Source organism: Austrofundulus limnaeus, unplaced genomic scaffold (assembly GCF_001266775.1).
Source record: "Austrofundulus limnaeus strain Quisiro unplaced genomic scaffold, Austrofundulus_limnaeus-1.0 Scaffold857, whole genome shotgun sequence".
In the NCBI taxonomy this organism is placed as follows: Eukaryota; Metazoa; Chordata; class Actinopteri; order Cyprinodontiformes; family Rivulidae; genus Austrofundulus; species Austrofundulus limnaeus.
Window position 1 is genome coordinate 18,613 of NW_013953259.1, and position 12,790 is coordinate 31,402.

At 37.0% G+C, this 12,790-nt stretch overlaps 1 protein-coding gene across 1 annotated transcript in view; it reads left to right on the plus strand.

The window, feature by feature from the left end:
* The first annotated feature begins 112 nt into the window (after nucleotides 1-112).
* LOC106532941 (NT-3 growth factor receptor) overlaps nucleotides 113-12,790 on the plus strand; it is a 49,493-nt gene continuing 36,815 nt past the window's right edge. The window contains exons 1-4 of the mRNA XM_014029121.1: nucleotides 113-608; nucleotides 6,133-6,207; nucleotides 8,577-8,648; nucleotides 11,490-11,561. Of these exons, the coding sequence (XP_013884575.1) occupies nucleotides 349-608; nucleotides 6,133-6,207; nucleotides 8,577-8,648; nucleotides 11,490-11,561 (479 nt within the window). The 5' untranslated portion in view covers nucleotides 113-348. The remainder of the gene's footprint in view (nucleotides 609-6,132; nucleotides 6,208-8,576; nucleotides 8,649-11,489; nucleotides 11,562-12,790) is intronic.

Here is a 12,790-nt window from a genome sequence, read left to right on the forward strand (position 1 = left end):
CACACACACACACACACACACACACACACACCTCCATCCACTCAGACACACCCACCCACCCAGCTGGCCCTCTCTGCTCACAGCAGCATCAGTTGTTTGGGATACAGTCAGGGATCAGTCTGCCTCCACCCTGGAATATGTTTTCATTTTGTCTTCAGCATCGTTGAACCACACACACACAAACACGCACACACCCACACATACACACACACACAGGGCTGGGTCTTCTCCTCTTCATCACTTGGACTACACTGAGAGTAGTGAGGACTGAGCACAGGCTCTAAGCGAACTTTGCTCTGAAGGATTTAAGCCACTATTTCTGAGGAAATGAACTGAACCGTTCCAACAATGACGGTTTCAGGGACCCCGAGCCCGGCTCACCCTCTCTGGATCTGGTACAGCTGGAAAGTTCTGGTTCTGCTTTGTGTTTACTTCCACACCAACCTGAGCTCTTTGCTCGACTGCCATCCCAGCTGTTCCTGTTCCTCCTCAGAGATTTTCTGCAACAGATCGGACAGCAGTCAGTTCTTCCCGCTGCTGTCCCTGCCGGGCTCCGAGGCCAACATCAGTGGGACTCCCGAGGAGCTGGTCCAGAACATCACCACCATGTGAGTCCACTTTGACACCAGGCTCTCTCTAAAAAGATGCAGTTTGCAATCTTGTTCCTTTCATCAAAACAAAAAGAAATCTGAATCTCTACTGGACTCAGTGGACCCATTCGGGTTCTTAACCAGAACTTCTAACTTTAATCAGAAAAAGTCCTGTCCGATACAAAAATGAGTCTTTTCCTTGTTTTAGCATTTTCTCAGCCATCTCTATGTATACACACTGTAAATGTGACATTCTACACACCACATAAAACACAATCATCTCTGGAATTAAATGTGCAATAAATGTTTTCTGGAGATGACCGCTAACAAAACGAACCTTCAGGATCCAAGATTAGAACTTCATGATGTTCCAAAAGAAACCAGAACAAAGCAGATTTGTTCCTCTCTATCACTAAAGGCAGACCATAAAGAGTGATTTATTGGAATATAAACATTTAAAAATCTGAATCTCTGCTGGATTCAGACAATCTTTCACAACACAGTAATTAAAAAGACATAAGCACTCAACCTACTTTAACTTTTAAAAGAAACATAAAGCCAAAATTGATGATTAAAGACTCCAGAATATGAAACATTTAGTTTGTCTGCTACTTAATAATCACTTTAAATTGTTTATGTCCTCCTAAATGTTGAGATATTTGTGTTGTGGGGTTTGAATAAATGACCTTTATTTATTTCGTCAGTTTTTTTAATCTCTGCACGCAGAGACCAGAAATTAACTCAACAATAATCTGACAGTGAATAGCAGCCTACATGAAGTCTAATTTTAAAAAAGTGAGATGTTACATTTATTTACTTAGTTCTGTTAGTTTAAATGTACAGTTTGTTTGGAGTGACCGATCCGAACGCCTCAAAGTTCATGAAACAGAAACGCTAAATGCTCAGCTTTTATTCTGTAAAAGCAACTGTTTGTTTTAGGCAAACTGGTAAAAAATTATTTTAATTAGAAATCTTTAGTTGCTTAATATCAGAATATTTTATTACAGCAAAATCAGCTTCTTTTGACAATTAAAAACCAAAATCAGTAAGTTTCAGATAAACCAAATCTGCAGTTTGAACAATATATTTGTTGACAAAGTATGTTTCAAATAATTCTTACTGTTGTACATTTAAACAAGCAGTTGATGTATTGAGGGTAAATAAAAAGTGAAGTTCCAATGAAATAGAAAATAATAATGTTAAACTGCTGGAGTCAAAGGGAAAATAATAAAATGTGTAAAAGATTCTGCTGCATTATTATATTGCATTATTTCTGCTGCTTTTATCTTAACGTCTGTAAAAAAAACATGGAGAGATTCAGTCCAAACATAGAGGATTTCATTGATAAACTTTTATTATAGTGGGATTTTATTCATTTTGTAGTTTCCTTCTTATTTCTTATTTCCTCTGCTTCCTCCTATTTCCTTCATTTCCTAAGCTTTAAGTCATTTTAAATTGCATCTAAACTATTTTTTATTCATTTTGTTAAAAATACAACAAAAAACAGAAAATACACAAATCAATATTTTCTTTACTAAAGTTACAAAAATTAGCAACAGTTATCCCACATGAATGGCTCACATCATACTGTATATTATTAGTAGTATTATTATTATTATTATTATTATTATTATTATTATTATTATTATTATTATCATCATTATTATGCTTATTCTTTTTATTATTAGTAGTAGTATTACTAATGATAACCCTACTACTATATTAATAATAATCTATTTAGTTTACTGTTTCTAACAGTCATGACAACCACACCAGCTAAATAAATCTGTTTAAATACCTCTGATGAACTCCGATTATTATTTTATACAGGATTTCTATAAAACTCAGGTGATCTGCAGTAACATTTATCTACTGGCATTTAGACATTTTACAGCTTGAAAGGAAATGCTCTAGTTTGTTTAAAAAATGTTACACATTTCATTCCCTGCCAGAGGGATTGTTTTAGCTAAAGGTACATGGGAGCGTTGTCCGAAGAGTTACAACCTGCCGGTGTTGTTTTTTACGCTCATCTGCAGCCAGGGGTGGACTGGTATACGGGTTTACTGGAGATTACTTTGGTGAGCTGATGGGTTTGTGGGCCGATGGGCCGACAGTGGTTCAGCTCATGGAGGTGTTGCTGTGCTCGGCTCTGTAGTTACGCAGTCGGCTTTTGTTTGGAGGCACCATGACTTTACCTCAAACACCTTCTCTACCGCTCTGTTCCAGTCAACTGATCCTGTGGATGCTACAGAGCTGACCAGCTACAGGATTTAGAAAAACTTGTCCCATTGAGCCCAGCCTAAGAAAACAAATCAACTCTCTGGTGCTTATTAATAATTCAGTCTTGTTTCCACTAAAGTCACATAAATTAAATCTCCCTGCTGTCTCTACATCCAACAGAGATGCTCAGTGCTCTGCCTCTGCTCATCACGCTATTCCTCTACAGAACATTACCTGTCAATCACCATCGGTGCCACCAGGCGGGACAATGCCCCCCCCCCCCCCACCCCTAAAAAATTAGTGGTCTCACCAGTTTTATTTTGTATTTGTTTCCTCTAACTAATTAAGATAAGCAGAACCTTATAATAATGAAAACAGTGTTTTAAACAGCAGTTAGAAATCTCAGTTAACTTACACCTAAAGTTCATCACAATGTCTGAACGGTTTTTGATTTGTATTTGTTTAAATTGTGGAGAAACAAAGTGTACTGTACTTAAAAGAAATGTAAAGATTGTGTTTATTGGACAGAGTGAAGGAATATTATACCTGAGTGGGCGGGGCTAGTGGTTAACTTTACAAAAGGCTCCTCATGGCTTTTAAATTTACTGTTTGGCAAGAAACTGGACACTTTTGTCTCTTTCTTGTCCTTAATTCATGCATAATAAACACTCAGTAATGATTTATAAAGTGTTTACAGATGAATTAATAAACTATCTATAAACTATTTATAAGTGGTTCCTACCCAACACTGAGGGAGCAGGAAGAGAATGGGTTAGGAGGAGAGAAATAACAATCAGTAGCTATGGTTACATGTGCAAAGTGTTTTGATCGGATTTAAATGTTTTCAGATAATTTCACTATTTTTATTCATCATTAATTGAAGTTTGATTAATCTATTTGTGTAATAAATTTCCTAAAGTCAAAGTTGGTTTTATCTCCATTGAGTATTCATTGTTTATGGAAAGGGTTCCCTGAATCTTGTGATTTCACACTTTGCTAAAAGGGTCTCATTTCTGAAAGGGTTACTGAATTATCGATCAGAAAAATCTGATCCGGTGCTCCAACAGGTAAAACAAGGCAGCAGAGTGCAGAATAAGTGTATGTTACTGCCTCATTTTATAGCTTAACATGGCATGTATGAATCATTAGGGACACAAAGCAGTCATATTTTCTAAGATATTTTCTATCTATTCTATTTTCTAAAATATGAGGCTACAGATGAGAATAAATAAAGAGATGTTTGGGTGCTGACCCACATGACTCCCTAAAAACAGCAGAAGTTTCCAACATTAAAACCTGCACCCTTCCTGCTGCAGTCGTTGTGACCAGCTGCTGACAAAACCTACTTTTTACAGTATTACCAACAAAACTTCAACAAGTGTCCTTAGTTCCAAAGACTTGTTGAGTGTTGTTAAAAGGAAAGCTGATGGAACACAGAGAGAAACATAACCCTGTCTCAGTTTTATTAGAACATGTTGGAGCATGAAATTCAAAATGAGTGAATATAATGTATATATATATATATATATATATATATATATATTTGTAGTGAATTGAATATAGAATAAAGGTAGGTTGAATATAGGTTGAACAGGATTTGCAAATCATCGTTTTGTTTTTTTTATGTTTTACACAACGTCCCAAATTCATTGGATTTGGGGTTGTATTTTGATGTAAAGCAGTCAGTTTAAACAAACATTTATGTTCTTCATCACGTTATAGAGAGTTTGTTAAGACCGGCTGCATGTGATGGGAGCAGTCCAGTGACAACAAAATGAGGTAAACCAAAAAGCATCAAGCTAATATTACCAGAGCAGTTTGATTTAACAAACTTTAACACAACACTGATAATCTCACACTAACAGAGAATGATCAACAAATGTATTCATCACAAAGTATGTGTCCTCCTTTTAATGCTTTGATAACTTTTTTAACAATGCATTATGACAGAACATCAATAGCTGTGGATCAATAATGTGTTAATGTGAAAAACTAAAAGCTGACAAATATAAAAATAAATCCATATTATATGTTAACATTGCATTATCTGAAAACTTTAGTTATGTTTGGAAATATTGATGATAAATAGACAATAAAATTTTTTAATGTGTCAATGCTTTCAAAGCTTTCAGCATAATAAAACTTGGTTTTAATGAAATTTTAATGCAATTACTTCATATAGAAATGTTTGGGTTTCGGCACTTCATTACAATGAAACAGATGTTTTTTTTTTCTTTGAGACACCTTTATTTATTCATTATTTAAACATCTGATCTAATTTTTCCTCATCAAACTACTTATTTCATTTTACTATATATAGATAAATACTCACCAGCTGTGGTACAACACCAAACTGAAAACTTTCCAGTCTCTCCACTGACAGAAATCTACTGTATGTCATCATATTATTATACATACATAATGTTATATATTGTATAAAACAAGTAAATGTACTTTAGATTTCTGAAACTACTGTGTATCTCAGTAAGTGTTTCAGGACTGTTTTAATTGAGTGTTTTGTGCTTTGTCATGTTTTTATGTAGGACAAATGTAAAATATGTGCTTTCTCAGAACCTGAAAACAAGAGGAAATTTCTTTATGTTATGTTAGTTTTATATATATATATATATATATATATATATAAACATGTTCATCCTCTATTTTCTTTACCTGACAAATACAGTATTAGCCTAATTTAGTATTACGGTCAGCAGTCAGACAGTTATAATTACTAGTCTTTTGTCTTTTCATTTCTTTCAGTGTAGCAGCATTCACAAGCAGGAAGTCTGGCCTCAGTCTTTCTCATCTTATGTGTACTGTTACAAAACTAAACACAAGATGGCAGTTGTGTTGGCATGTGTACATGTGAGGGGGTGGGGTGGTCTTCGGGTTCACAGGTGACTTCAAACCAAGGGCGTAATCACCATCCTAAAAGGGAGGGGCAACACATTTTTAAAGGTCATTTTTTACTGCTTCGGTTGAAATAAGTGTGGGGGACAGAGGGCACAGATATGTGAAGTGGGGGGGACATGTCCCACCCTGTACACATGCCAGTTACGCCCATACTTCAAACCGACCTTAGGCATGAGCATAATATGCTGTTTGTTGTGTCCAACACAAATACACAGTCTGAGAAGCAAAACTAAACACAACAAAACACAAAATGAAGAAGCAGAAACATAAAACCCAAACCAACAACAAAAACCAAGGATCATGACAAAGTGTTTTGAAGCATTTAGGACATGTTTGGTGGCTGAGAGAGAGCCACATAATTATGTTACTAAATACAAACCTTCTGTATACTGTTGCTGTTTTTCGACAGACACATTGAGAACTGGGTTGGTCTGCAGAACCTGAGGGATGTGGACATGGAGATTTACCCAGGCTTACAGAGGCTGTAAGTAAAGTCTTTCTCTGGTAATGTCATGTTTGATTTGATTTGATTTATTGATTTAACAGGAAAAGATTAAAAATGTTAACAAAGTCCAGACCGTCAGGTCTTGTTTCTCTCTTCATTCATGTGAAAAAGACAAATGTCTGAAACATATCAACACGTACAGCATGATGAACATGAAGAAGAAACTAAGGAAACATCATGAATATCTGTATCTTACCACTTCTTCTATAAACAACTAATGACATGGCTGGTAATTATGTGCTACACTCCAGTGTTGAACAGATTAAAAGTGACAATTACTTTGTGCTTTTGTTTTTACCTCTCCAATGAGATTTTTTTTCAGTACGATTTGTTCATCCATTTGTTGCACAATGTTATTCTAAAAGTTCTGAATGGATTTCATGAAATGTGTATGACATCTTGAGGTTATCAAAAAGAACTAATGATTACATTTTGGTGGTGATCTGACAACTTCTGTCAGATCTGTCAGTGTTGCTTATCTCTCGTTCTTCCCCTGATTTAAAGACATATTTTGGGCATATTTTTTAGCAGTTTTCCATTCCATGGGAAACAAACCTTCCCTAATTGAACAATTCACAATTTTACAGATGAATGGGATGATCATCCATGCATCCATCTTCTTCAATTTATCCGGGGTTGGATCACAGGGGCAAAAACCTATTAGAGACTCAGATGTCCCTCTTCCCAACCACTTGGACAACTACTCTGGGGGAATCCCAAAGCATTCCCAGGCCAGCTGTGTCCCTCCAGCATGTCCTGGGTCTCCCTCTGGGTCTCCTCTCAGTGGGACATGCCCAGAACACCTCACCAGGGAGGCATCCAGGAGGCATCCTAACCAGATGCCCGAGCCACCTCAACTGACTCCTCTTGACGTGGAGGAGCAGCGGCTCTACTCTGAGTCCCTCCTGGATGACTGAGCTTCTCACCCTATCTCTAAGGGAGAGCAGACACCCTGCGGAGGGAACTCATTTCGGCCGCTTGTATCCACGATCTCGTTCTTTTGGTCACTACCCAAAGCTCGTGACCATAGATGAGGGTAGGAATGTAGACCGACCAGTAAATCAAAAGCATCACATTCTGGCTCAGCTCCCGCTTTACCACGACAGATCGGTACAGCACCCACATCACTGCAGATGCAGTACCAATTTGCCTAGCGCCTGCTCCATTCTTCTCTCACTCATGAACAAAATATTTAAACTCCTCCACTTGGGGCAGGACCTCTTCCCCGACCTGGAGGTGGCACGCTACCCTTTTCCGGCTCAAGACCATGGTCTTGGATTTGGAGGCAATGATTCTCATCCTGGCCGCTTCACAATGGGATGAACATTTTTATTTGCTTTTAAAAGCACAGTGTCCATATTGTAAATATTGTTTGCCCTTGATTATTTTAAAGTTGAAATTATTGTTTCTATTTCAGAGCATGTCACTTCCTTAAAGTTCAAAATTGGGGCATTGGTGTTGTTGGCTCTGAGTAACTAGACTCATTAACACATTGAGTTATTTTTTTTATTCAATTGATTGATGAAATATTGATTAAATGCATTAAAGGGCCAATATTACATTTCTCAGGCATATATTTAAATACTATTCATTAATAAAGTGTCACCTTAAGCTGTTATTAAAATTATTATTTTAAATAGAAAATAAACTTATCTTCTCATCACCTCCTCTTCTAAACACCTTGAAATTGGCCTCTGTCACTTTAAGAACCTCCTCCTGCTTCTGTCCTGTCCCGTCACCCGTCCGTCGTGGGGTGTCGCTCGCGCACAGGTGGTTTGTTTCGTGCGTGTGCTATGATGCAGTTTACTTGGCATCTGAAAACACATTTCCTCAAAGGTATTTTGAATCTGAAAAGAACTTCACTGAGTGAGAAGTAGTGGATCTCAGCAGACAGCTAAGTTTCACTTTCACTTTTGCTCTGTTACTGCCAAGAGCTTGCAGGGGTCATGGGTGGGGTGTATGGGTGTGTGTGTGTGTGTGTGGGGGGGGGTGCTCTGCCATGAGGAAGTTTGGCTCAAAGATAAGTCCCAGGGGCATTTCTGGCCCTCATCTGTCGTTTTGCTCCTCAGCATGGCTGCCTAAAAACGCTGCAGGATTTCTCAGACATGCATGAATGAGTCAAAGCAAGGCTTTGGACATGTTTTTTATGAGAGTATAACATTATAACATGATATAAAACTCAAAAAAGTTGATTTTACATGATATTGCCCCTTTAACAACTACACCAGCATCATTCTATAACTTGGGATCTGATCTATATTTAGTTCTATTGCTTTTTATTGATTTTTTTTGTAATTTGTTTTTATTCTGCCAGATCTCTTTCATGTTTTCATGTGTGTGTGTTACAGAACTATTACCAGGAGCAGCCTGCGCACCATCCAGGCCAGTGTGTTCTTCAGAAACCCCCACCTGCGCTACATGTGAGTACATAAGCTTCAGCTCACGTGAACTAAGAAACACAAATATAGTTAAAACTACCAGAGACAGACAGGGTGCATTTGGGGTCCACTTTGTTTTAGGAGGTTATTTATATTAGTTATAATTAAATATATTAATTTAGAAGAGGACAGGCTCAATAAGTTGAGTAGACAGAGCTTTACTCAATAAAAATATATAAACTGTATAAAAAACAACCTAAAGTAGACCTGTGTTCATCAAACTCAGTGTAAAGTTATTTATGACAACAAGTAAGTAAGTTTTATTTCTATAGCACCTTTCACAGACAAACATCACAAAGTTCTTCACAGAAAGTAAAAATAATTAAAAACAAAAAAAACAGATCACAGATATATAAACAAAAATTAAAACACAATAAAAAGCACTTAACTAAAAGCCTGTCTGAATAAAAATGTCTTAAGATGTTTCTTAAAAGAGTCAGTAGAATCTGAGCAGTGAAGGGACAGAGGGAGAGCGTTCCAGAGCCTCGGGGCCACCACCTGAAAAGCTTTGTCTCCACGGGTTTTATAACGGGTTCGAGGGACCACCAGCAGCATTTGATTAGAAGACCTCAGAGTCCTGGATGGACAGAGAGGCTTCAGAAGGTCCAGTATGTATTTGGGGGCCTGACCATGAAGTGCTCTGAAAGTTAAAACTAAAATTTTAAAATGACTCCTCAAAGTCACAGGGAGCCAGTGCAGAGAGGCTAAAACAGGTGTAATGTGGGCTCTCCTGTGGGTCTTTGTTAATAAACTCGCTGCAGCGTTCTGCACAGACTGAAGCCGAGTCAAGGAGGATTTGTTTAGACATATAAAAAGACTGTTGCAGTAATCTAAACGAGAAGAAATAAAAGCGTGAACAACCATCTCTAGTTCCTTCTGTGACACAAAAGATCTCAGCTTTGAAATGTTCCTTAAATGATAAAAACAGTTACGAACTAAAGTTTTACAATGGCTGTCAAAAGACATAGAACTATCAAAGACAACACCCAGATTTCTGAGACTATTTTTCACTGAAGGGGTTAAAAAAGCAAGGTGCTGCCTGATTACAGGGATTTTATCATCAGGGGCGATAATAAGAGTTTCAGTCTTGTTTGCATTTAACTGCAGGTAGTTGTTGTTCAGCCATAACAAAACTCCTGAAACTCTGCTCTGATTTTTTGTTTTGGTGGGTCACCCCAGGATTTTCAGGATGTTTAGAAACTCAGTAACACTTCTCAACAAGTGGGACAAGTTTAAAAAAAAAAGCTGTGAAAGCAAGAAGTGCAATAAAAAAAACAGCTGGAGGAGCATTTTGCACAGAATAACGTTGGCAGACAGGTTAAATGGATATTTTACAGGTTGTGTGTCTCAGAAGTAGAAAGTGAATAACAGTCTGTAAAAAACTAAATCTATCTATCACTATCTAAAAGTTGTGGAACAGTATTTCAAAATGCTCTCTTATGAAAAATTTGGAAGATTTTAATTCTGTCATCATCAACAGTCATCAAAAGATGTGAAGAATCTGTCGATATCTGATGTTCTCCCATGCCTGGGTGAGTTTTCTCTGGGTACACCAGTTTCCTCCTGCAGACCAAAAACATGCATGTTGGGTTAAATTCTTACTTAGTAGTAGTACTTCTTTATTCATTTCATTTGTAACACAGATTAACAAAGTACAAAAAAAAACAAGCAATCAAAATTAAATCAAATAAAATGAAAGGCAGCAGAAGAAGAATAAATCTTATAATATCTGCCACTATTTTTTTACTTCATGTGACATTATGATGGACAGGCAACCTCTCCAAGGTGTACCCTGCTCATCGTTTATTAAGGTTGGAGAGGCAATAGCGCTTTGTGACCCCATGAAAAACCAAGTTAAAGAATGGATGGATGGATGGTTGGATGGATGGATGGATGGATGGATGGATGGATCGATGGATGGATGGATGGTTGGATGGATGGATGGATGGATGGATGGATGGATGGATGGATGGATGGATGGATGGATGGATGGATGGATGGATGGATGGAAACCCAAGCCATCCTTAACTATAACGTATCATAAAGGACGAACTCAAGCTTTCTCAAAAGTAGACAGTGTCATCCTCATCTGCCTGTGACATGCATATCCATGAAAAAGTCTAAGAAAATATATTTATATTTAAGAAACTTGGTATAATACTTGTGATTTGACCCGTTATGTCACATAATTGACATATTTTCATTTGAATTTTGCTCAACTAAAGTGAAACAGGAAGTGACATCAAAGAGGAACTCTGAGAAAGAAAACTCCCTGTTTTTTGTTTATTGAAACACTATTATTTGAACTATGGTTCTTTCTCATCTCTCTATGATAGTGATTAAAATAATCAAAAAAAAAAACACCAGATCCTTCTCTCTACAGTCTGTGCTGTTAGCCATTTTAGCAAAACTCTGTTTACATTCAGACATTCCTCTTTGACATCACTTCCTGTTTCTTTACATGTGAATATCTCAACAACTGTTCATCTCAGCAGCATGAAGTCATTTTTACAATATGTTAACAATGTTATCTTTCCAAAAATACATTAATTTTTATTATAAAAATTTGATGTCACAGGCACTTTAACTGGAACTTGGTCCTCAAGAGAGGAGCTAGATAACTGAAAGATCTGCCTCCCATTTTACTTTTAGAGACTCTAGGAACCACAAGTAAACCTGCAGTCTAAGAGCCAAGTGCTCTGTTAGGAAAATATGTCTATCTTTCAGTTAATTCTCTAATCCATGGGTTCCTGCGGTGGAATGATGGTCTCATCAAATTTTCCTCATGTAACTTTAATCTCTCTCTCTGTCTGTCTCACACAGAAACTTGTCCAAGAACCCCCTGTTAAGAACACTGTCCTGGAGGGTCTTCCAGCACCTGCAGCTGTCTGAACTGTAGGTTGAGTCTTGACTTGTTCTCACTTATATGATGAATACACAGACAGTACATTCCAGCTACATCTAAAACATGATCTAGGATGGAGGCTTTAGGAATAAGGACTAGGGCTGGGTATCATGGCCAATTCTCTGTGTCGATTCGATTTCGATTAATCACAATTCTATTCGATTTGATTTGATTCAATGAAAATGTTTATTGATACTGATATTGTATTTTGCAACTGTGTTGGGCTGGGTATCATGGCCAAGTCTCTAGATCGATTCGATTTCGGTTCATAAGGTTCTGAATCAATTAATTTCGATTCGACTCACTCTGAAATACTGAAAATGACTCAGCTGTGTTTCAAACTACAAATGTACTTTATTTAGTCTCTTCAGTCTTCACCATAAACAGGTTTTTGAGTGCAAAGTTGTAAACTGAACAGTTTCAACTTGAACTGTAAAAAAAATGTCAAGTCTCAAAGGTACAATGTTCACATTAAAAAAGAAATTGCAAATGAAAATGTACCTGAACTACAAAATTATATTATTACTGTACTCAAGCCATTAAGGCATTGTTTCTTATAGTGCAAAAATAAAAATAGCAGTACATAACTAAAGGTAAACAAAACTCTCAAGTCTTAAAGGTGCAATTTTCACAAAAATGAATTGTAAAATGAAAATTTACTTGAACTAGAACTACAATATTCTATTACTTTAAATGTTATTGAGGCAATGTCTTAAGTGCAAAAATAGAAATAACACTTAACTAAAATAAAAAAAAACTCTCTCAGGTTTCAAAGGTGCAATTCCAGAATTGCAAATGAAAATGTACTTGAACTTGAATATTCTATTACTGTAAATGTCTTTAAGATATTGTTTCTTAAAGTGCAAAAATAACTAAAAGTAAACATAACTCAGTCAATTCCTGTTAATGTGGCTCTGTTCTCTCACTTGCTAATAGTGAGATTCTTGTGCAGGAAAATGAGCTCATTGACATGATCTGGAGTTACGCAGCTTCTTTTTGCAGTGACAATATCCCCTGCAGTTAAAAACACCCTTTCTGATGCAACACTTGTCCCTGGAACACAAAGATATTGCTTCACTAGATGAGCGAACAGTGGGTGCTCCCTTTCATTAGACCTCCACCAGGTCAGAGGATTTTCACTCAGCCCAGCAGGTTTTTCTGTCTTGTATCTTCTGACTTCATCTTCAGCCATCGTTGCCGGAGTCTTCTGCTCATTTTC